At 37.6% G+C, this 25,539-nt stretch overlaps 1 protein-coding gene across 1 annotated transcript in view; it reads left to right on the top strand.

The window, feature by feature from the left end:
- The first annotated feature begins 390 nt into the window (after positions 1-390).
- Positions 391-25,539, top strand: part of ITGBL1 (integrin subunit beta like 1) — a 134,570-nt gene continuing 109,421 nt past the window's right edge. Inside the window, exons 1-2 of the mRNA XM_085215545.1 lie at positions 391-632; positions 1,815-2,026. Coding sequence (XP_085071671.1) covers positions 541-632; positions 1,815-2,026 — 304 coding nt within the window. The 5' untranslated portion in view covers positions 391-540. The remainder of the gene's footprint in view (positions 633-1,814; positions 2,027-25,539) is intronic.

Raw genomic sequence — 25,539 nt, 5'->3', positions numbered from 1 at the left:
TGATGTTTATACATCGGCGCTCACCCAGCCTGGTGCCAGCCTGTGACCTGGATCTGCTGCACTGCCTCACAGAATAGGGCTGCAGGGAGGCATCGGTCCTAACCCCTCTGCCATACAGCTTTCCCTACTGCCTTACAGGGCACATCCCAAACAGCCATCCATCAAAGGATGTGGGGATACACATACCTCAAATATTTACGGTGCCTGCACTTTGAGACTGAGACAGTTCACTCACATCTGTGTGCGGGCCACTTTTAAAACATCAAAATAAACCATCTGGCTGCGCAACTGTTTCTAATTACTCCCCTGCCTAGACTGTAAACTTCAGGGTTTGGCACCGGCCTCCCTCCCAGAGCGCTGCCCAAATCCCGCTCCCAGGCAGCTAATCACCGCCACTGCAGCGCGGGGGGAGCAGCCCTGGAGCTGGGCTTGTCCAACTCACAGCTCTCCACACGCCCAGCGGCTCTGTCCGTCCATCCGTCTGTCCATCCGTTGTCTGTCCATCTATCCAAGGGAGGCAGCAGGAGCACGGCCGGCACAATGCATGCACAGGGGCTGCTGGGACTGGTGCTGCTGATGGTGTCGGTGGGCTCCCTGCCCAGTCTGCGGCCTGCCACCCTCCCAGCCCTACGGTAAGTGCACGGGGGAAGTGATCCTGGGGGATTATCACCCACCTTAAGGGATGAGTGATGGAGGTCTAGATATGGAGAAAGCAGTGTTGAGCAGGTGTGAGGTATTGTGTCTTGAGATGGAGAACTTTCATGCATTGAAGAGGGAAAAGTTGGACAGGGATGGCTGCTTATGCCCAAACCTTCAAATTCTGCTGCTGAATGGAGTGGGAGCATGACCTGAACTATGTGTGTGCTCCACTGTCTCAATGTAGCAGCGATGAACCTTATTTTCCTTTAGGTCTTTGCCTCCATCAGGGCCAGCACCTGCCTATGCTTATAGTCAGCAGCTCTTCTATTCTAAACCTGTAACATCTAGTGTCTGAGGAGTGTGGATAATACCAACCTTAGTCGTCAGCATTCCCTAGCATGGTGAACACCTGTTTTTGGCACTGGTCACTTGGCTTTGTTCTTTGTTCTGTTTCCTGCAATACTGATTCTGGTGAGGTAGCATCTGATTCACCTTGTGTATGTCCTGCAAGTCCTTAGCTCCACTGCATGGCAGAACTGCATGGCAGAACAGCAAATCCTCAGATCTTGCATGTGTTTTTTCCTGAATTTAATAAAATCACAGCCACTTTGTATGGAAATCACAGCCACAATTGGTACATGGAAATCAGTGATTACTGCTGTTTTCTGTTCTGATGAAAACATAGATCCCCTATCTCTGACAACCAGAAGACTGCAAGATGATTACTTTCACAAATATAACTCTAGTAGAATCAACCATAAATTGCTTTTGGATATTCTGATTGTTCTGGTTTTGCTGCTTAGAAGTTCTGTCTTTTGTAAAGTTTTTGGAATAATTGAGACCAAAATGCTTTATAACAGAAGATCAAATTATACATGTAGTATTATATATATGTGCAGATACATATGCATACATACCAGGTAGGTGTGAAAGAGATTAGCCTAATGCAGTTTAACATGGTAATTAATATACAACATAAGCATTCCTGCAGATAACAAGGATATTTCTGATAAAAGGGTTAAAAACAAGTCATTTCAGGACTTTTTGAAAGCATAAACAAAGCTTTGGCATTAAAAACAATATTGTGGGGAATGGCTGAAGCTGTGGCAGCGGGGTGGTTTGCTGATTAGCACCTGACTCTGACCACAGCTTCTTCTCTTGGCTGTCCTTCTCAGGAGCTCCTTGGGCAGCCCTGTTTTGTGTCTCCTGCCCCGTGCTGAGGCAGAGCTCCAGTGCCGCGTCCCAGGGGGCCCACTGTGCAGTGGCAGGGGCAGGTGTGACTGCGGGGTCTGCATCTGCCAAGTGACGGAGGCTGGCAAATACTATGGGCCGCTATGCGAGTGCCAAGACTGGGTGTGTGAGGTCTACGACGGGAAGGTCTGTGCAGGTAAGGAAGCTACTGTGGCGACTGGAGCTTTAGGAAATTAAGAGTTTATATCAAGTCCGGAAATATGTTGGAAACACAGCATGTAGATAGAGCAGAGACACAATCATCTATGCATCTTACAGTTTTGTAAGATAATAGAATCATTTAGGTTGGAAAAGATCTTTGAGATCATCGAGTCCAACCATAATTTAGGATCTTTAATTTTTAACCATTAATTAGTTGTTTTAACTGAGAGTCATGGGAAAACTCTAAATGGGGTTTTTGGCAGATTGGAAGACATTAAATGTCACAAGTCAAAGGAACTGCCTCTGCCATAAGGTGGGACTTTGCCCACTTTTTAGCGGCAAGGGAAAAAAGTAGGAGTCACATTGGTATGGAGACTCTATAAAGTGCATTTTGAATCTAACACAAAATGCAAGACTGCATGCTTTTTTTTTTCATGTAACATTGTTGCATTTGAACTGCTCACCTACTAGTGGTGTGCAGTTTCTATCAAGGCTTTAAACTGTTGCTAAACAATTTGTTGTGTCCTGTAATGTTTTTCTTCTCCTACTATGAGGAAGAATATTTGCTGTAACAAGTATCACGCTGAAGAGTATAAATACCAAAACAGTTTTACTCCAAGTGGAGATAATGCTGTCCAGAGACTTAAAACAATGTAATTGTGTTGTGGTATCTAAGATTTCCCCACTAACACTGTAGCCTTTAATGGCAGATTAAATGGCATACATTTCTGGGACAAAATTTAGCCCCCGCCAGTTGCTGGAACACATCACTTGGTTTGCATCTAAACATTATCACTCTTTCATCTTTCCAGCTGTCTTTACTTAAGTTTCTGGGCTATTTCTGTCAGATTTTGGAGGTTTTTTTCTTTAAAGAAGCTTAGAATAGGATTTTAGAGAAAAGCAAGAAGAAATGCCATCACATTCCTAAGGGGATTCAGTCTGGATCTTGATGAAAGGGGTCACATGGGCACTTCATTTCTTGTGTCCCCGCTTAAACAGCTTTACCAGATTCACACAAACGTGTCATCTTTTCAGGCCAAAAACTGCAATTAGGTCAATGGGAATGTTACAGGAATTCTGCTAGTAAGAGGATAATACAGATGCATTCCAGCAGTGGGTTTGGCAAATTCTGTAGGAAAAAAAGAGCAACTTATTTTAGCAACAATGTAGCTAAGAAGTCCAATACTAATATGAGAAGATCAAGAATGGGTTTATAAGAAAAATATTTGTATTTGGCATCAATGACTTTATGGAGAAACTGATTTATAGACTCTCTAGTCAGCAGTATAAATCTAGTTACACAAGAAATATCTGAGGACTGCTCTTCATGTCCGTGCCTGCTGCCCCAAAGGTGAATTTTCTGATCAGAGGTGTAATCTCAATATGCTCAGCCCCAATTGTTTCTTGGGGCAGTTATACAGTTTAACTGAAAGCTCCTCCAATTTTATTATTTTACTGCAAATTCAGTTGTTATGTTCTTGTTAATGTCGTGAACAGTGGCTGAAAGTTTTGCTAGTACTTTGCTGGAAAGAGGTGCTGACAGGATAAAAAAAACCCAAGAGATTTCTAATGATAGTTTGTATAACACTTTATGTATCAGTTTAAAAATGCAAATGTTAAGTGATAAATTTTTCAAAAAGCAATTTTTGTACTTGTCACTTCATCTAGGTGGAGTATTGAAGCAGCATTACCACTGCATTCTCAAAAACTAAAATTCACGCATTTGCATTAAAAGTTGTATAAAAAATCAGTACACATTTATGGGGAGGGAAATAGCTGAGGTTTTTTGCTTGTTTGGCTTGTATTTCTCGTCAGTAGTAGAATCAACTTTGTTGGAGTTCAGAGTTGACCAGCACTTTAGGAGAGCAGATCCCAGGCAAATTTTGGGGGCTGAGATGCGTAGTATGGATCTGGTCAGTGGAAATCATATTCCAGTCTATGCACTCCTTCCTGATCAGGTCTACTGTAACTGGCAACAGGGTTATCCATGCACTGTAGGACTAACATCCCCCTTATTCCTTCCAGAAATATTCTGATGGTAAATTTGCAGGAATACTGCCCTTTCATGTGGTTGGCATCAGTAGATATTGATCCTCAAAGACTAATGTGACTTCCTTTATTTGCCTTTCAATGCTGTGGTCTTGTTTTATAGCACAACAGAAAAACATGGTTGATATTTTGGTTTCATTACACCAGCTTTTCTGTGTATGCCACATATGGGGAATTTCACAATCTTGTTTTCATATTCTGAGAACAAAATTTGCAATGATACTGCTATTACAGTAATTCACTGCGTGAATTTACCACTTTCGCATCCAGTCAAGTCTTGTCTATTAGTTTAAGTCTTTGTCTATTAGTTCCTCTTCTTAGGCAAATTTAGAATATTCCATCAGAAAGAAAAATGGTATGTTGACTATGAAGGACCATTCACTGAAAAGTATCTTCCAATGTTTCTTTGTATTAAGCCACCAAGCTGATTTCCTATGTATGAAATGCCTTCCTTTCTTCGAATTTTAAAGCAAATTTTCTGAACTCAGTGATGAAATTATATTCCTTCTAGATGAATAGCCAAGATGTCTTATTGAATTTCTGTACTTTTTCTTTCTTCTTTATCTTTTCTTTTTTTTTCTTTTTTTCTTTTTTCTTTCTTTTTTCCTCTCCACCTTCTTCCCTCCCCTCCCCCCCTAGCCCCCCCCCCCACCTATTTTTAATTTTATGTATACTTCACTATTTCATGCTAGTCTGTTCTGATAAGCATAATAAAAATTGGAGCTGAGGGGGACTACATGCAGAATTTTGAGACACTAATTGAATATTCCTCTAGAGAGCCATGGCATCTGAGTTGAATGTTATTTCAAGAGAGCTACTTTTCATCCTGCCAGAGTGATGGCTTTTTCAAGAGGTTGATATGTAATCACTAGTGATGTTCATATTCAGAGTTGGACAGAAAGAGTTGTCTGTCACTAGTGCCAAAGATAGTTATCTTGGTGTTTCCCTGCCAATCAGTTCAGACACACTTTCATTTCCATCTCCCGTCCCAAGCTAAACAACATACTTAGTTGCTCAGTATGCAGTTCTTCAACGATGCTTTCTGGGTCAGATCCACCTTCTGGACCAGATGTTGGAAACCCTTATTTAGAAGATGGAAGGCCTGAAGATAGAAGTCCATTTCTGTATCTGTTGTTTTTTCTTTTTGCATTATGTAAGCAATAGAAAATAAATTATTCCATAAGTAATGAAGAAAAGCAGATACAATGTCTCTCCTGTCCTTTTAATTTCCGTTGCTTAAGACTTCTCTGCCCTATTTCGCTTCCAAGATGTTTCCAGATGCTTTGGAAGGAATTGTGACCAATTTTTTCTCTTTGAGTTATGTAATAGGTGATTTTTTCAAGGAGTTAGAAACAAAGAAGAGAGTGATCTATTGGATCCCCTGTCCTCCTCAGTGGCCTTTTTATCCGCCTGCTATACCTTGAGAGTGCAGAGAAGAGTGAAATCCCAATACTGCCATTCTCTTTGCAGTGCTGGTGACATTTGTATTTTGCCATTTGTTGCTAGTTTTCAAAGTAGGAGATAAAAGTTGGAAGACAGCATACCACTGAATCGAAATCTCAAAACATTTATATCTCTTTAAGGGCAGGAAGTGTATTTGTTGCTGTTTATTTGCAAATAGTACTTTTGACCTCAGACACTTTCATATTGCCTTGGGCTTTCTTAGTGTATCTGGAGCCCGTGTTGTGTGTAAATGAAAACAGAATGTGGCATGAATTGAATTCCTATCAAAGAGTTGCTTGACACATATTTGCCTTTGGTTTTATAGAATGAGGGAAAATCAATTTTAGTGGATTTTTAAAAATGTCTTAGTTTTTGTTGTTGTTGTTAAATATGCCTGTGATTAATGAAGGTAGGGAAAGTAAACTATGCATAAATTTCCATGACTAACTAGAGAATGGATGTGGAATGTACCAGCTGGAACACCAGAGATTTCACTGCTCATATGTAATGAGATCAGGGGTCAGACATGACCCTGTGACAGCTGAAAAGATTCCAACGGAAGAAAAAGTGTCCTGTATGTCCAGAGCTAATTGATTAGCTTTGTTTTTTTTCCATAATTATTAATATTGGATAAAAAATTTTCCCCTTCCAGATTGAAATTGAGATTGGAATTCAAAGAACTTGCAGAGTCTTTACTGTCCACAGTTTTATGTTGCTGATATTCAAGATAGGTAAATTCAAGCAGACTTGGATTCACCTGCAACTGCTGTAGTTGCAAATGCGGTGTGTATATTCATACCAGTGACAAATGAGGAATGAAGAGAAAGGTTAGACATAGATTTCAAAACAGATTACTCTTGCAATCTGGAAGGCCAACAGTATCCTGGATTGCATCAGAAGAGGGGTAGCTAGCAGTGCAACGCAGATGATTGTCCCCCTCTACTCTGCACTTGTGAGGCCCCATCTGGAGTACTGTGTTCAAGCCTGGGAACCCCAGTACAGAAAGGTGGATATGGAGCTGTTGAAGCAGGTCTAGGGGAGGGCCATGAAGATGATCAGAGAACTGAAGCACCTCTTCTGTGAAGAAAGCATGAGGGAATTGGGCCTGTTTAGTTTGGAGGAGAAGACTCCAGGAAGATCAAAAGGAGCTTACAAGAAGGAGGAAGACCAACATTTTACACTGTCTGATAGTGATAGAACAAGGAGGAATGGCTTTAAACTAAAAGAGAAGAAATTTAGGTTAGAAGTTTGGAAGACATTTTTTACACAGAGGGTGGTGAGGCACTGGCACAGGCTGCCCAGAAAGGTTGTGTATGCCCCCTCTTTGAGGGTGTTCAAGGCCACGCTGGATGGAATCCTGGGGAGCCTGATCTAGCAGCTGGCAACCCTGTCTATGGCAGGGGGGATTGGAACTAGCTACATGTTTCATTTCCATTAATATGAAGAAGATGGATGATAGATAATAAATGTGTACTTACTATTACAGAAGAGTGTTTTAATGATCTTAACCTGCTTTGGCAGTGGATTGTTTTAGTAAGAGTTCTTATGACAGCCTTTATAAAAGAATTGACTTTCTTTGTAACTTTTTCTATGCTTATTTAAAATTCTATTATTAATAAGTGGTCCTGCAAACCATCCATTGCTTCTACTACTATATTGTAGACCTTTGGTTTCTTTCAGCTTTTACTCACCCTGGAAAGAGGGGATTTATTTCAGCCCAAACCACTTGCAATTTCTGCCCATAGTAACAGTTCTACATCTAAAAACATATATCTACATCCAGAGGTATGTTTTTCTGCACTCCTCTGTTTCAAGTGTGAGTACAGAGTAAAAGCAATGTTCTTTAAACCATATTTTCAAAGGCTATTTCCAAACTTCCTTTCCTGTTAAGTGAGTGGGTTTTTATTAGCAGACAGAGATTCTGAAGATGCTACATGGAGAGTGGGCTGAAACATCAACTCAAGCAGCCACATGATCAGGTTTTCATTTAAGAAATAATAAGGCTTTAAAAGAGTTTAATTGCACCTGTCTCCTTTCTTGAAAAGCAATTCCTAAAGCTACTAAGACACTCTTCATCCAACTGATAAGCACCACTGACAAAAGGTGCTTTTTTTTATTTTCTCATCAGTGACTTGAAAAGTGGCAGTCAGATTCTTCAAAGGAATACCTGGGTCTCTTTATGGGGAAAGTGGCCGGGAACGCCAACTCTGACACTGGTCTGGAAATCAGTGGACTGAGCAATAATTTCATGACGTGGAAAATGTTGCAGCCAACATGCTATTGCCTGGCAGCCGCATGCAGCAACAGATGTTGTATCTGGAATAACTGGTCACAGCACTGTGTTCCTGGGGGCAGAGTTATTCCAGCAGCTTTTAAACTGGAAAGAATAGCAGCAATGGATGAGTTGTACAACTATGATCTGACTTTCAGAGATAAAGCTGAAGTCTTCTGTTACAGAATTGTAGAAGTTAGTACTACAAATGTACTTGGCTCTTTTCTGTTATTTTTGTAGCCAGGCAAATTCTGTGGAAAGCAGATAAACAGTAATAAAGGTATTTAAAATCATAAAGTGGTGTTGAAGAACTTTGCTGGAATATTAATGTAAGACTGGAACTTCTAGTGACCATCTTTCGAATGAATTATCTTTGTTCTCACTTCTGTTTCAAGCCACAGATGATCCTCATCATGAACACAGCCAGTGTAATGAAGCATAACTCCCAGTTTGAGCTTAGGAACAGATCCAAGTGACAGCTATCGCTGAAAAAAATTGCCCATCATCTTCAAAAGGGCAGTTTCTCTAAATGGGAATTGAGAATTTAGGAGCAAATGAAATTGAATACAGCTGCTGTCCATTTATGTGGGTTCACATACAGTTTCATTTGTAAAAATCCTTTTTATTTAAAACAGAATGCCTAAGATCAGTTTTTACAATGATCATTTCTAAACAACAGCAAGAATAACAGTACAATTTTCAGCTGGCCCAGCCCTTATTTAACTTTGTAAACCTGGTATGCTCTGGAGAATTCTTTAAGCTCTGTCCTTCCTGCTTCTGTAAATGAAAACCCATCTGCGAACTACTCTGAACAAATCACTCTGAGCAACCTATTCACAAGCTCAAGATGCAGTCCACCTTTTTCCAAAGTACGCCTTTCACATTCCCTGGCCCATCATACACAGAGACCGGAGCATTTCCCACTGCACCATTTTTCCCCAGGACTGCTTAATGAATTGAAGCATAGAGGAAAAATATGGGAGTGTATCATTAGCTTTTTTTTTTTTTTTTTTTTTTGGAACCACTTTCCTTTGTATGTGGTCTCTGATAAACAGAGAGGCTTAACTGCGGCATAAATTTCTATATCACAGCAAAAAATAATTTCACACTCAAGATTTACAGTGTTCCTACTAGCCTTCTATGTGATTCACAGACACACAAAAAATGACTGAAGATGGAACTGGCAAACCCAAGTTTGAGTTATGTAATTTGTTAGATGTAGAAGTGGATCCTGTCACTCTCTTTACTGCTGGGGATAAAAGATGTTTTAATAAAAGCTAATACTAAGGCTTCTTTTTTTTTATCTTAACAGAAACCTATATTTTCCACTGACATAAGTCTAATGAAATCAATACAGCTATATAAACAAGAAAATTGGTCTCCACATTTCCTTCCTTTGTTTGACCAGAATCTCCAGTTAATAGCAGACAAATATCACAGCAACATCATACAGACCATGACATTTACTTGCAAAGAGTAATGGTAAAATAGTAGCGATAGTAATGAAATCTTCAAAGTTAAGAATGCTTTCAATCTCAACAACATTTTAACACAATTTCTGTGCTTTGTTTTTGTGTTCTTCTTCTGTGTATTTTAGTACTTGAAAGACTTCCATGTAACTCAGCAGATTGATAGAAAATCTACCAAATATTTTTTTCTCTAGACTTAACAGAAATGGGACTATCGTATGAAAACATTCTGATAAATGAAAACATAATTCTTTCAGAGTTAGTCTTCGTTGTATTAATTAAGAAATGACACTGTTGGAGCTATCCCAAGTTTTATTAAATAGTCTACTGATTTGGAAAGTTACAATTAGAACAACATTTTTTAATTGGATGAGCAGGATAGTTGTCAGTCTACTTTCCCTTCACCATCTTAATTCTTTTGTTATATGAACTCTGTGGGATTCTATTTTGTAAATAAGAAAATTCTAATTGCTTAGAATTTGTATCTGCTACACTTACATGCAGTTTAGAAGAGGTTCAACAGATATTGTCCAGATTAGATACTGTTATTTCTCCTTAGGTGGTTTCAAAGAAGCATGTCACACAAGAAGGTTTTAGATGAAGTTCTTGCAGTATAATTCATCTAAATAATACAGTAGACGCAGACTTCACTTTCTTTTGTCAGTGTCTAACAAATGTACTCAGATTACTTTGAAATAAACTTATTCAACCTCGTACTTAATTTAGCAATCTCTTTTAAGACAAGCATGTAATTTCTGGACCTTCTTATAGACTTTTCTTCCTCTGTCTTTCAGATTTACAGGTGTTGTCTTGACTTTTCCTCTATCTTTTTCTGCATAGGCAGTGATTTCCAGCCCCAGTCTGAAGATTTGGACTATCTGCAAATGCCAGATTGTTCTTCCTAATACCACTCCCTGCTCTCAGAGTCTTTGCTGCTTTTTGGGTGGTCTCTATCTGGCCCAGTTCTTTGGCACTACTTTTAACGGGTTTCCTAATCCATTCTTTTAGCTCATCAAAGAGCAGTTTCTATGAAGACCTGGGTGAGTGTTTGATCCACTTTGGCTCTCTTTACACTTCCTGGTGGCTGTTTCTCAGACCAACTACCTTTGCTGTTGTACCAGTGGCTCAGCAATGTTTTCCTAGAGGAGGAATGCCTCAGGTTATCACAGGCTTGTAGAAGTTAACCACAGTTGTATGAAATTAAATACTTATTGTTAACTCATGCTTTATTCATGTGAGTGCTGTTCAGTAGTAAAAGCTCTTGGTAGGATATGACTCTAAACCACGGAATCCTAAAAATAGGCTTAAATTTTTTCCCACTTTCCCCTTTTCCCTGGCTGGAGTAGGTGGCCCAGCACACCAAAATTTTTTGTGCATTATGTTTCTTACTTCCAGAGAGCATTTCTTGCACGTAGTGTTAAAGGCTGCCTGAGGGAGGTTGTGGGATTTCTGTCACAAGGAGTGGTTCAAGAGCAGGCTGGACAAGTAGCTGTCAGAAGTGAAAAGCACCCACTTGTTTGTGCCGCCAGGCACAGAATTGGACCAGATGATTTCTTCCAGAGATCTCTTTGAGGCTGATTTTCTTTGATGCTGCTGCGAGGCCAATTCTCTGGCCTGTGTCCTGCCCTAGTGAGGAGGACCTGTGGTAGTATAATGATATTTTTTGTCACGCTATCATGTTTCTAAATGTAATAATTTGTTGAAAGGGATGACTAATCATAGTTTTTAATCTGTTGAGACTGTGAACTTTCATCTTTCTTTAAAAAATAGATCTGTTTCCAGTTTGTGTGATCCCATTTTTAAATGACCGTTATCAAGTCTTTAAGCAAGAACAATCCTGGGAATGAGTTTGTTTGTTTAAAATGTAAACCTGCTTTCAACAACGAGGCATAAATCATTGTGGTGGTTTGACTTCTGTAATAAGTTGGGAGTCACTGGAAAACTTTTTTTTTTTAATCAAACCTTTGTAATGGGAATGAAATAGTGGAACTATTAAACGGAAGCATTTCTGTTGTTTCATTTGCTCTGTTTAACCACACGCAGTCTTAGTTAATGATTGACTGAGGTTAATGAGCAAAATGTTAAAAAACAGGCAGGAAAACTGAATGTTTAGCCTGCAGTTTGATGTAGGATAATGCATATCACAACAAAATTGTATTCTAGAAGCTCCTTTTCCTTTTTGGCCCCATTAAACAGCAAATAACTTAGTTCCTACTTGAACATGAACTCCATCTGTTCTGCATATTTCACTGAAAGTAAATATGTAAAAATGTTTTTTTCAGAAATTAAAAAATATATATACATAAAGTAGGATTGCATTTCTAATAAAATTATAGTCATAGACCATGTTTTGGAACACTGCCTTGGGGATATGAATTTCCTATATTGTCTCAGTACAAAGTTATACCCTCCTGAATGTCCATTATACTTTGACAGCAATGGTCTGTATCCTGTGTTGATGAAAACATGGATGGCAAATCAAAAGATATGGCATTGACGGGGTATAACATTTTTATCAACCTGATTACTGTCATAGAAGTGTGAATGTACAAATTGCTCCTGCTATTCCCTTCTTCACGTTAAAAGAACCCGGATATACACAGGGAGATATGAGCACAAATCTATGTGAATATTTCTTTTTCCTTACTTCCCTCTCTAGGTCTTCCTCCATTGCCTGTGGATGTGGTCTTCATCACAGTTCTTCTGCACATTCATGGGAAGGGAATGTGAAATTCTACCTCTCTGTTTTCTTTTCTCTTTTTCTCATGCATGAATGAAAATAAAAATATCACTGCTAAACTTTTCCTTCATTGCAGTGTCCCTCACATCCCTATAGTGCTTCATGGAGCTATGTGGCTTCAATGGCAAAAAGTCATTCATTGTTCGCTGCTGCTGAGAAATAATGACTTCCGAAGATGCTGTAATGGAAATATCTGCAATTGTAGACCATGTATTCTTTAAAACCAAATGACTTTGTGGTACTTCAAAGGATTTTTATGGTAACCTTGGGAAAAAATATTTTAGAGGACGTGTGATGTTGCTCCATCTGTGCTGCACAACAGAATTGTCACCTAAGAGCAGTAACAAAGGCCAATCCTGAAGAGTCACATTGTCTTGGCATAATGGACAGTCCCACCACACACTCTGTTTTTTCCCCTTTTGCTCTGTCTTTTCTACCCATGTGAGTCACAGAAGTGATTTTAAATGTCTTTCAGTGAGTCATATAGTATTGCTGATGGATACTTTTGCTAATTCTGTTTCCACTTTAATGTCACTGTGTACAGATCCTCTCTGATGGCTACCATTTCTTTTGGTCATTTACTTGACAATTTTATAATAAGAGCTTACTTTCCTTAAGATTTCCTCCTTTTTTTTTTTTTTTTTTTTTTTTTTTTAATAGTAATGCCAAAGTCTTGAGCTATTGTTTGTATTTCGAACTGTCCGTTTAAATTTCTAAATCTCTTTTCAAAAATGGATCAGACTGAGCCGTACATTGGCTGCACACGTCCTCACACCTTCTGGCAAGCATCAGCAGCCAAGAATTCCACTCTGTTGTGGCTTATTGCTTGTCTGAAAAAGAATCTAAATGTACACAGAAAATTTAATGTGGTGGAAGTGAGAGAAAGAAAAGGCTTGAAGGTTGAAAACAAATGTAAAGAATTTGTATACAAACAGCAGCTGGAATGTATGAGAATATATGCATTTCAAAGTGTTTCTCAGAGTTGGAAAGCACAAGTCTGCCTTAGCAGCCATACTTTTTAAGCTCTGAACTAATTTTATGATGATAACATTCACAAAATTTCAAATCCAGTGGCTTCTTTTAGTCTGTAAGTGAAAGAGAAAAAAAAAACAAAAGACATTGTGCATGTGGAAGGGGAGACTAAACTGGCAGAATGCCAAAAATTTATAGGGAAATACGATCAGCTTTCCAGGTGAAAAGATAGGTGGGAAAATCCTGTTTTAGACAACTGGATAGAAATGACAGAACTCTGGAAAAAATGTGGGAGAGAACCAAAAAATGAGATGAGTTTAAAACTAGAACAGATGCAACTCAAATGCACTGGACCAACTCTGTGAGCAGCACTTCACCATCTAAACACCAAAAACATTCTTCTGAGTACTGTAGATACAAGTTCTGTAGATACAAGTTGGTGCCAAGTCAGGTTGAAATTTTTTCTTCTTTTTGAGATGTGAACCTTAAAGTCTCATTGTACAGTAAAGGAATTATAAGCATTTTTAATGTTTTTAATTAGCACCCATTCTGCTCCTCTTGCATGTAGTTTTACTGCTGGAAGAATATGTATTTTGGCCAAAGGCACACTTTGATATGCCCGGTTTTCAAGTAGTTCCAGAACTTATATAATTACATAAGTTCTTCTGGGAGTTTCTTGGTCTATAAATGTGTTTTGAAACTACATTTTTCTTTTTCTTTGCAAGATACTGCGCTAGTATTGCATTCAGATTTCAGTTCTTTTTTGTATGCGGCTTTCCAAACACCTTATGGTAAGATACACTGTACAAGGCTCTCTTAAGACAACTCATTACATACCATTTACATCAGCCCAACCCTCAAATTCAATGTTTTTTTTCTTTTTTTTTTCCTTAAACATTTTTCCTTCTGTAGTTTGACATGTTTGGAACATTGGATAACTTTTATTCTTTTGCACTAAAAACTGAGAACATTCTTTAATTCACAAATATGGGGAATGATAAGTGAAAAAGATCTGTGCAATTTTCTGAATAGGTTTGTGAATTTCTGTCTGTGTTTCAAACTAATATCATCATGAACTTTCAAGACATATTTTTTGATTCCTAAGTAATGAAATGTGGTCCTTTTAATCTCATAGAGAATTAGAGTTGGTAAAGTAATGGAAACATTGGTATTGGAACAAATAGTACAGAGTATACTCAGAGGCAACTGCTCATCTTGGATAAGCAAGATTTCATCAGAGGATTAAAGAAAGGATTTCAACACAGAAGATGAAATGAAGAAGAGATAAATAGGCATAGGGCTGCTAATATCTGTTAGAAACAACATATATATTTCCTCATTACTTTGCCTGCCAGAAAAAAAAAGAGCACTGTTTATAGTGGTTTGGTGAAGTTAGAACACACAGACTTAGTTACAAGTGGCAGATGTTGCACAGCAATATGTTTCTCAGGCAGCAAAAATGACTGGCTTAGGAAAATCGAATTAGAAGAATATTAATATCAGGTACACTGAGACAAAATTTTTGGGCTCTAGTATTGGCAATAGCCACCTCTGTGTTACCATTTTGTTTATTTTGTACACTTCCACAAAAGGCAGACTTGCCTCCATATCAAAAGAGGAGTTTCTATGCTCCTTTCTGAAATCCAGATGTATACTAAACTCTGCTCTCCACCAAGAATTTATTTCATTTCAGAATTGATCAATTATTTTATTTATTTCCATCAGAAGTGCTAGTTTTCATGGTCAAGCAGAAATTTTGATGGAAAAGAAATTAACACATGAGTTTTAATTCCCCCAAGGCATATTCCTTTTTCTATATACCTCTTAAAAACACCAGATAATAATGCATTTTTACATGTATATGTGCCATCACAAAGTAAGGCTTGCTTGATCTGAGTGCTATTATGTTTTACCATCTTGTTCCATCAATGTCAGTTAAACTGTAAAAGTAGGAAGATGGGGATGGTTTGTAGCCAGTCTATTAGAATAGAATTACTTTAGATTGGAAGGGACCTGAGCAACTCAGCTGGCCCAGACTACTGCTAAATGCAGGGCCAGCTTCAAACTGGGATCAGTTGCTCAGAGTCATCACAGATGTTAAGTCAAAATATGTCTATTTGTCAGGCTAAAAAGACTCAAAAGAAGTACAAATGCACTTCTGCTGAAATAGTGCTTAATTTATCCGACTCACTTAACAGAAATTAGAAACAGTTAAAAATATTTTGTGACATAAGGAGAGATGGGTTATGAAACCAAACCAATTTATTTAGCAAATTTCTTTATTAAAAGTGTAATACCTTTATTCTGAGAATTTTTATTTAGAAATCTACAATTCAAATTAGAAACAAAAAGCAACTCCTGAAATAAGCAGAAGCAGATTTTTTTTTTTCTTGGATTATCTTTTAAGAAATGGCTGTTAATTAGGCTAGTTCTGCCTCGCTTATTAGCATGCTGTCAGTCCATCTGCCCTAGGCTACTTACTGTATCTTATGTTTCTCTGATGTCTTCAGCCTTCAGTAGACATCTTTTTCTACTGAATATAAGCTAAATGACTAAGTTGATTATTCCTAGGTTTCTCCATGAAGTACATGAAGTAGTCCTGCAGTTGAGCATTTTTGTAGTTGTAGGACCTTAAATGTTCATCAGGAGATGAACCTGAAAGAACAAACATGAAAATTTCATCTTTCAACTAAAAAAAACCAAAAGAATATTTGATTTTTTCTTGGGAAATACATAATTTACATAATTAGCATAAAAATCGTAAAACTACTATATGTGTCAGACTTTGTCTCTAATAGGAGGTCATTATTAATCAAAAGCAGTGACATGGTTCTTACAGCTGTGTCAAGTTGTCAGTGGTCCCTCTATGCTTAGTGATTCCAAGACTTCTGATTTCCGGGAAGCTTGTCTGAATGTCTGTTCTGGCACTTGATTACAGCCTTATAAATGGCGACTACTTTGGTACTGTTTAAACACTAGATTAAAAACTGGAAGATGTTGCCCCAGCTCAGTTTGTCTATAGGGCAGTTTATGTGTCTCATACTCTCTTCTATAAGTGAAACAAAATGCTTATCATCTATTTTAGACATAGTTAAAGACTTCAGAGGTCTTTGGTTTTAAAAATATTGACAGTATTGATTCCAAATAGTCAGTCTGGTCTTGTCTTTTAAGCCTGACATCAGGAATAAAACTACCAACAGAAAGTTAAATAAAAAACCTGCCTGAGTGATCCTTTGCTCTATTCATCCATCAGCAGGGAAGTAAACAGTTTGTCTATGATTGCCTGCCTTACTTTTCTATTACTGTCTATTTGTTCTTTCTACCCTGTAATTACTCCATGGATCTGCTGAAATATCCTCTGATTCACATTCAAACTATTTTCAGAAACACCCCTTAATTCTGGATTTATATTTCATTGTTTAGTAAATATGAAAAGGTATTAGAGATTTGCTTTATTATAAAGTTCTGCTTAGTCCTGAGAACTTAATGCTGTGTGAGATTTCAGTTTGGTAGCAACTAAAAACTGATTTCCTAGATAAAATGTATACCAGGAAATGCAGGTAGCAACAGCAGGAAGCCCTGGATTGCCTCTCCTTTGGTAATAAGAAAGGATAAGGCAGCCTTGCTTCAGTGGGATGGATAATCTTCTGACATCACCTCTTCATCTGTTTATGAGGGTGGATAGGGATAGAATAAGGGGGAATGGTCTTAAACTGAGACAGGGGAGGTTTAGCTTAGATATTAGGAGGAAGTTTTTCACTCAGAGGGTGGTGACACACAAGAACAGGTTGCCAAAAGAGGTTGTGGATGCCCTATTCCTGGAGGTATTCAAGGTCAGGCTGGATGTGGCTCTGGGCAGCCTGGTCTGGTGGTTGGTGACCCTGCACATAGCAGGGGGGATTGAAACTAGATGATCATTGTGGTCCGTTTCAACCCAGGCCATTCCATGATTCTATGATTCTATGATTATGTGTTCCACTTTGATTTTTAACATTTTCTTGTAACCTTTATCTTTCTAAACAATGTACCTGTATATTTTTAATTATCACTTTGTCGTTATGCTTTGCATGTGAATAGGGGAGAGATGCTCACAGTACTAGGAAGTCACCAGGGTGACTAAAGTGGATGGCTGATTCCTTGACTGCCTTGAAGGTGGTGAGCAAGCACATGAATGCAGCCCAGCTCTGGGCATGGAGAAAATATGTTCGCTTTCTAGAAAGGCATATTGCCTGTGATTACTGTCTGTCTTATAAGCCTGTGATTCCCTGCGTGTAATTTAACTTACTTATCTGACCAAAGCATTAAACTTCCACTCACCCAGAGAAAAGGTAAGAAATGTGGAGTCCCACGGGTTTGCTGGATGTCTCCATGCACCTACTGGGATGTGCACCAGGACAGAATCAGTTTTGTGGCCTAAATAAGGTGAACCAAGGAGGCTCTGCACCCAGGAGAAATGTGCTTTCAGGGCTTTACCCAGAGGGATGGCGGCTAGGCTTTGACCAAGGAGACAGGAGGACACCAGATCCAGGTTTTTGGCCTGACATGCCACCCTGGTAAACATTTAGGCCAGATAATACAGCATATGGTTAAACCAGAAAGTCTTGGTATACCCTGTTCATTTTTCCCTATTAAGAAACAAGGAATTCCATTATAAGTATACAAGGATGATGCATTTCAAAGCAGAATAAGATCCCAAAGTGACATTTTGTGTTCATTTTTTAATTCAGAGCTATGTATTCCCATAGGAAATTTAATTCAATGACTTAAAGGATTTCCTTTTCTTTTTTTCCTTCTATATTTGCCTTTACTTTCTTATTCTTTCTCTAATATTTTTGCACATAGTGTCAACCTTGCTTTAGCATTATTGAATGCATTCTGTAATTTACTACTGAGGATGACAAGTTGCTCCTGGGGATTTTTTGTGTGTTGGATTTTGATTTAAAAATAGAATACGGAAAGGTTATGGGGAAAAAGTATAGCAATACCCTTGCCAAACGAAGTCACCACTTTTAGGATCATCTTTATCCCTTACCTTAATGTTATTCTATAGAAAGATTTAAAACATTTTTGATTTGTTGAATAAGGCAATGGTACATTTTTCCTAACTTTGATCAGAAAAGTAAAAGTTACTCTTGTGCTCCAGCACTCAAAAATCCTTTTTATTTTTAATAACAAAACAAGGAAACAAAGAAAACCATAATAATTTTAGAAGAAATTGATAATAATTTTTAGAACAAATGGTTCTTTGGGGATGTCAACAATTTGCTGTACAGAATTGTCATTACGAGCTTTTAAATGATTAGATGTGAACTTCTCAAAACACTTTTTGAAAATGTATCACTGACATATAAAGAGCATTTTATTGTCCCCAGAGTTTTTGGTCTATTCTCACAAAGAATGCTTAAATTAAAATTCTGATTCTATATCTTTCACCAGTCCCTCTATTTTCTTAGGAATGCATATTTTCTGTCTTGGGATATTTTGCCTTGCTTGTTTGAATACAAGACTTTTTACTGTGAATATACTTCTCATTATGGCTAGGATAATGAGAGGAATTGTTTATTATGTCTCTTTTCACTTGCTTATTCAAATAAAGACCAAGAAAACTGTTTCCAGCTTAGACCTCCAATTATGCAATTTGCATTTTTAAAGTTACGTTTACTATTCTTATCTAATTGATAAAATATTAATAGATTTTAATACTTCTTAAGCCCACATTGCTTACATCATTTAAAGCTTCCACCCTTTTATTTCCTTAGATAGGTCTGGAATCTGAAGTGAAATCTACTTCTGTTTAGAAAAGCTGCTCTAAAATATTATTCTGTACAAATTATTTTTTCTTTCAGTTTTAGATAGAAATGAATGGAAAAAGTAAAAATGATCAACAGCCTAATTAAAACAGATGTCATGCACAATGTTAATTAAATAAAAATAACAAAGGCAAATTGGATGACAAGTACGTACCTTACAAATTAAAAAGCATTAAAGAATTGACAGTGTTGTCTGTTGCCTTCTTATCTTTTTCCCCCCATCTCCACTTCTTTCCTTTTAATTACAAAACATTAGTTCTTACAGAATGTAGTTAGGAGGGGAAAAGATGATAAATACTGAATTACTTATCGGTGAGCTTCAACAGCTTTGATGTGTTATCTATTAAAACCAAATTAAAATACCCGAAATAAAAAACTAAGCAGACAAATACTATGCAAGATGACAAACTTAGACAGTTTGAGATGTAAGGCTTTCAATTGTTTTTAAAAATTTCTGTGATACCATGAAGTGTTCAAAAGGAAACACAAGCAGCATCTACTCTCGTAGTGTCCTATTGTGATTATATCTAGCCCATCTGTCACATGAAAACAGTCTGGTACATAATTAAACAGAGCACAACCACTGTTGCCACCACATCAGGAAAGCATGTAAAAATAAGACATTCATCAAGTGTTATGCCCATTCTTGGGCTATGGAAGTTTAAAAATTCTCTTGCTAAGAACACTGTGGAAGTTTTTAACAGTACTGAGATTTGTACTTTGGGAGAAGAGGAAAACTTCTTCCATGTATATTATTTTTCTGTATTTGAATAGAATAACATGCTGATATCATTTGAAGATGGGGAAAAATGCTATCTCACTTCTTTATTAGGAAGAGTGAAATTAAGCATTGCTTACTGGCACTGTAAATTAGAATTAAAACAAAAAATTTAAGAGTGAAAAGGTTATGTTCCAAGGTTTGCAGGTGATGCTGAGTTTATACAGTATTTCTGAAGAACTGAAGAGTGCTATATAATAGTACCATTAAAAGAAAAGCAAACAAAAGCCAAAACAAACAAATGGAATAATCCAGGTGACCTACAAAGTAGTCTGAGTTTGAGGTGAAATAATAGAATGATCAATATGAGATTGAGTTAAAAACAAAGAATAAGAACAGTTAACAGTCTGACAGTCAACCTAGCTTTATGGAAAGTGCTATTTTGTAATGACTTTTCTTCAAGCTGTCTTAAATTCACTCATTGAAGGAATTACAAATTTGGTTGCTGAAATTTGTTGCTCAGCTGTGACACTGTTTCTGTGAGGTATTCAATTTGTTTTTGAAATCCTTCTGATTAAAATTTAATGGAGTATTGATGAATATAATTTTCTTTATGGATTAAAAAAATCTTAATTTGCTGTTATGGAATGAACACCTAATGAATGAAGAGTCGCTGTACAATTTTTTTTGTCATAGCACTCCCTGTTATAAAAAGGCCATGAAGACTTATTAAAATTTACAGTACATAAAGACTGGAAGAATGGCAAATAAATGTATTTATTAACATTAATATTAATGCATAAGCAGGGAAGCTGTAAATAGAACTAAAGAAATTTGTAATTGGAGGTAATGTAAAGTAATAGAGAAGTTGAGTCGAAGGACCTAGAATTAGACAAATGGTACTAGGAATTAAAGGCTCATTCAATGAAGAAATTCAGATTTGTTTAAATGATTAAGATATGACTGTGTGTTGAATTAAATCCATGCATTTTAAACCAAAAGGAAAGAAAACAATCTTTCCCAACTACATTGATATCCACAACTCTATACTGTAACTAATTGCATGTTTTTTTAATGGGGAAGGTGACCCACAGCTTAAAACCTTCTTGTCCCTTGAAGAACTGGGAGTCTTTTCTTCTTCAAAGCTACACCATTCTTCTGATTTAAGTAGACTCCAGACACAGACTCCAGGACTGAGCTCACATGTAAGGTAGCATCTCAAAATATGGAGCATTCTGGGATAGTTCAAATCTTGCCTGCACTGCTCTGTCTACACTTAGCTTATATCCTTGCCTAAGCTGGGTGCTTGCTTCCTTTCCTGTAGTAAATGAGGCTACGCTTGTTTCTGCAGAGTCAGGCTCAAAGGACCACGTCACAAGGGGTAGCAACTGAAATAAACTGCCTGCAAAATAATGGAGCTTTTATTTATTTATTTATTTTTTGGTTCTTAACCAATGTAGAGAATTTTACCAATCCAGAAAAAGATTGTTCAAGCCATTAGCATGGGTATTCCTATACTAGTGTGATCAGTCAAGAATATGATCTTGGGCTCAGTGCGTAGACAACTACATCTGGCAGTTCAAGATTAACAGTTTCCACGATAAATTTATGAGTCTACTAAATGTACTCTTTTTACAAGGTGAAAACACTTTTACAGCATCAATTTGGAAATAACAAGAGCTGTTTATATGTTATCAACAAATACTGAAGTTTTGTGAGTCAATATTAGGATGATCTTTATGGCATAGAACAGTTATACGTCTAACTGACATCACTGATACCTACATGATCCATCTTCTCTGAAGGGATTTCCACTGAATGTTAGAAATGGATCTGACGTTTTACAATACAGGAAAATAGGTCCTGGACAGCAGGAAATCTCAAGAACATTAAAATAATGGAATAAATGCCCGCATGTTCTTTTTGTCACTAATTTTGTAGTACTTACATGAGATAAGGAGGGAATGCCCAGTCTTTGTCATTAAGATCTCTCTTTTTAGAAAGATATACACATTACACATTACACATACACAAACTGCATATCTCTGAGTTTCTCATGGAAAGTGGTGAACGCATGGGAGTTCATTTGACTTAATCGTAAAAGGATCGTTGAGAAGATAGCATTTAACAATTCCTTTTGTAACAAGAAGAGGCAATTGCATCTCACTGATGTGCTGTCTAGGGATCCTTTGTGAAACTTGCTGGCTGTATGAGTGGAAAGGAAAATGCTGACTGAAGTTGGAACTAACCATTACCAATAGGCAGTCCGTGAGTATTTAGAAAGGTTTTCATGCTGGAAATCAGTTAAGGAGACAATGAACTATTGAATAGGAAAATTAGAAGTGAATATGGCTCTGAATAAAAATGTGTAAAAATGAGCCTTAAAATGAAGAAAAATTAGCCTTGAATTTGAAACGAGAAAAATAATATTGAGGTAATAAGATTGTTATTTATTCCTTAGTGTTTTTGTAATACACTTAGTTTTGTTTAACAGGCTGATGAATAAGGATTTAAGGAAAAAGTCTTTTACAGTGAGGGTGGTGAGGCACTGGAACAGGTTGCCCAGAGATGTAGTTGATGTCCCATCCTTGGAGACTTTCAGGGTGAGGGTGGATAAGGCCCTGAGCAACCTGATCTAGCTGTGGTGTCCCTGTTCATTGCAGCGGAGTTGCACTAGATGGCTTTCAGACGCCCCTTCCAACTCTAAGGCTTTTATGATTTGATGAATCTATGATTTTAACACACTTTCTAATTTTTGTGTACTTTTCAATTAGATTCAGGAGCAAACCGTGAATAACCAGCTATTCTTATAGACTTCAGAAGGATTTAGATAAATGACATGGATGGGTTAATAGATGGGAAATGCTATTCAATCCTCTTAAATAGAGAATATCTAAGAATATGGAATAAAATAACGTGGTATCTGCCAATAGGGAGCTTGTTTCAGTGTACAGGCCAGGAGTATGATATAAGTGATATATTGCAGAAACAAATTACTAGTCCATAAATGCAGTTAATGGGAGTGGGAGAAAAAAAGGACAGGAGCAAACACTATCTGGGGAGATATTTGCTGCTGTGATAGAAAGCAACCACTTCCCTTCCAGGCAAATGGAAAGATACCTCCCAGGGAGGAAATTTACAGGCTGTGGGAAGATTCATTGTATCATCATCTCGTTTTTGCACAGGTTTCAATTCAGCTGTGAAATGTTCCTGGAGAGCTGTTCTGCCATAAGAAAAGCTTGTCTTTTGCAAAGGTCAAAGCAGCCGGCATTGTCACCAATAGGTGGTGTTAGAGCCTTGCCTCAGCATGAATTCAGTGCATTTGAGGAAGCGAGAAGATAAAATCCTCCTTGTGCAAATTGGAATTGCTAGCTGGGTCCAAGATGCACCTACTGTTTCTTAAAAAATAATAATAGTAATAATAAAACTTATGCCATTGGCTCTGAAAGAGTGGCGCCTGAGGAAAATATCTGCTGAATCCTTAGGAGACTAGTATTTGTTAGTGAGCAGCAGACCTACATCTCTCTTGTCAAGTAGATTTACATGAAAGCACAATACCTGGTAAAGTATTTCTGTGATTGTATCCACTATCAGCATTTTCCTAGTGGTGACTGTGAGGTGTAGCACCTGGCAGAGTCAGCAAACACTTCCTAACACGGAGAGGAAACTGACCCTCTGAGCTTCTGCAGGGAACAGAAAATTTACAAAGTTAGCCAGACAGAAGTTGCAGGAGGCTTTTGGTAGGACTGTCCCTATGTTGTTCCAGGTGGGAAATAACTTGAGGCTGTCTTCTAAGGGAGTTCAAGCTGATGCAAGGGGAGAGAAGTCACAGAAAGAAATCTCAAACTTGCTGATGCAAAAGAATAACTGTTTAGCCAGATGGCACTGGGCTGTTGGACTTCAGACCTGAACAACCTAATCTATGGGATTGAAGAAGGAATTATTATATATATTAATATAATAAGTATATATATATATATACTTATATATATATTATATATATAATTAATAAGTATATATATATTTATATATATAAACAAGCGTATGCAGACGGCCAGAGAAATCCAGCTCCCACTTAACTGGATTTAGTTCTTGTGAGAAATTGTATTTTCAGTACAGTTGGATGAGGAATTAATTTTGCTTAAAGGAAAGTCAGGAGCTCAGAGAGTTTTTTTAAAGCTTGAGCTTGGCAATGCTCCCTTGCCTGATGTAGGCAGAACAGAGGATGAAGGAAGGACATTGGGGTCCTCTGGAGGTGACTGCACCATTCACTGTTCTGCAGATTCCAGATTTGTACAAGATTTCTCACTGCAGGCATTGTTGGAGTTGCCGTTATCTCTTTGTATGGCTGATGCAACATGAAAAACTTTTAAGGAATGAAGGTGTGTCTTAGTGCTGTCCCTAAGGGCACAATTCAGAATTTCTCTTAGTTGAACAAGCTGATGACATCAGTAAATGCAAACTTGGAAGTCACAAGTGAAACAGGAAACAAGATTTTCATGAATAAACTTATGTTTATGGATGCTGTATATATTTTTTACATTTACCAGTTTAGATTTTGAACCACTGGGCTTCCAGTAATCTTTGTGCTATTTTGAGTTATGGCGTCTATGAAAATGGATATGCAAATAAACTTTTCAAACAAGTCTGGAATACAAACTGCAGTAGAGAATGCTGTCGCGGCAGGCTGAAGGTGGTGAGACTGTGAATGAATTAGGGACACCATTATAAAGAACAGGCAAAGAATCGTGACTTTCTTTAAGACACTCAAAGGCATTTCTGCTGAAGAATACTCCGTGTACACTATTATCAATGCAACTCATGAATTTATTGATTCACTTATCAACCCTCTGGTGAATGATGGTAATAGGACTGCTTTTGCAGAAAGCTTGAAGAGAATGCTAAAGATATATTTTCATGATAATGAGCTATCTGCAAAGTGCAAAGAAATTCAAGTGGTAGGAAGAAGTATAGGCCAAACTTTTGCTGAGAATAGCACACGTGCTCAGCAGTGGTGGTGACATATCACATGGTACAACCAACCTCAACAACAACTGAAGCAACTATTTCTGGAACATCGGAGGTCTCGACTTAGATGATGCTCACAGAATGAGCATGCAGATAATGCAGGTCTCGAGGACTGGGGTAGCAGGGGTAAAGCTATAGGAGCTGTGTGCTGGTGGATATTCTGTCATCAAGAGATGGAACTGCAGGAGGTGGTCTGCAGACTAGACAGCATTAGAGATGATAAAAGAAGATTAACCTATTTCTCTGAGGCCATTCAGCCATAGGAGTCTGAGTTCTCAGATGAATTTGAGGAGGGTAGTTTAGACTATTCTCTCTGCTGCTCTTCCCTGCAATATAGCTAGGAGAGGCCTGGAGCACATCAAGCTTGACTACATGCCTCTAGGGATCAGGGTCAAGGCCTTGGGACTGCAGGTTGCTTTTTCCTTGACCTTACTGGTGGAGGAGGAAAGATTGTTACATTTGAACAAAAGTCCCAGTTCACATATATCTAGTTACTCCTCTTTTGTGGACCCCTTCAGAAAAGGAGTAAGTGTCTAAACATGCTTTAGAAAAATAAAAAATGTGCTCCCTTAAAACAATTTAAAATTTGAAGTATTATTAACCTTGGTAATAATCTTCATTAGGTCTCCAAAATGTGTAGAAGTAACTTTGTTTTGTTTTGATGAACAATATTCAGTGCTGGCGAATATTTCTGTAGCTAGTAGAACACTTGTAAAAGAAGTAAACTTCAATAAGTTTTCTGAATATTTTTTAAACTTAATGTCTGCCATTCAATAGCAAAAATACTGCATTCCTTACAAGAACAGTCCCAGTTGGTGGATGCTGGAAAACCATACTTCTTTCACTTTCTTTTAAGAGAGATTTTATTCATTTAGGCGTCTGCCAAATATTAGATTTTAAATTGTCTTATGGGCATCGCGGATCTGCATGAATGTTTATTTTAAATCACTTCTGCTATACTTAAATGCTAAAAAGAATATAAATCAAAGTTTTGTCTTTTCTCCCAT

This window comes from Meleagris gallopavo, chromosome 1 (assembly GCF_905368555.1).
Source record: "Meleagris gallopavo chromosome 1, MGAL_WU_HG_1.1, whole genome shotgun sequence".
NCBI classification, from domain to species: Eukaryota; Metazoa; Chordata; class Aves; order Galliformes; family Phasianidae; genus Meleagris; species Meleagris gallopavo.
This window is presented reverse-complemented; position numbering and strand designations above follow the sequence as displayed.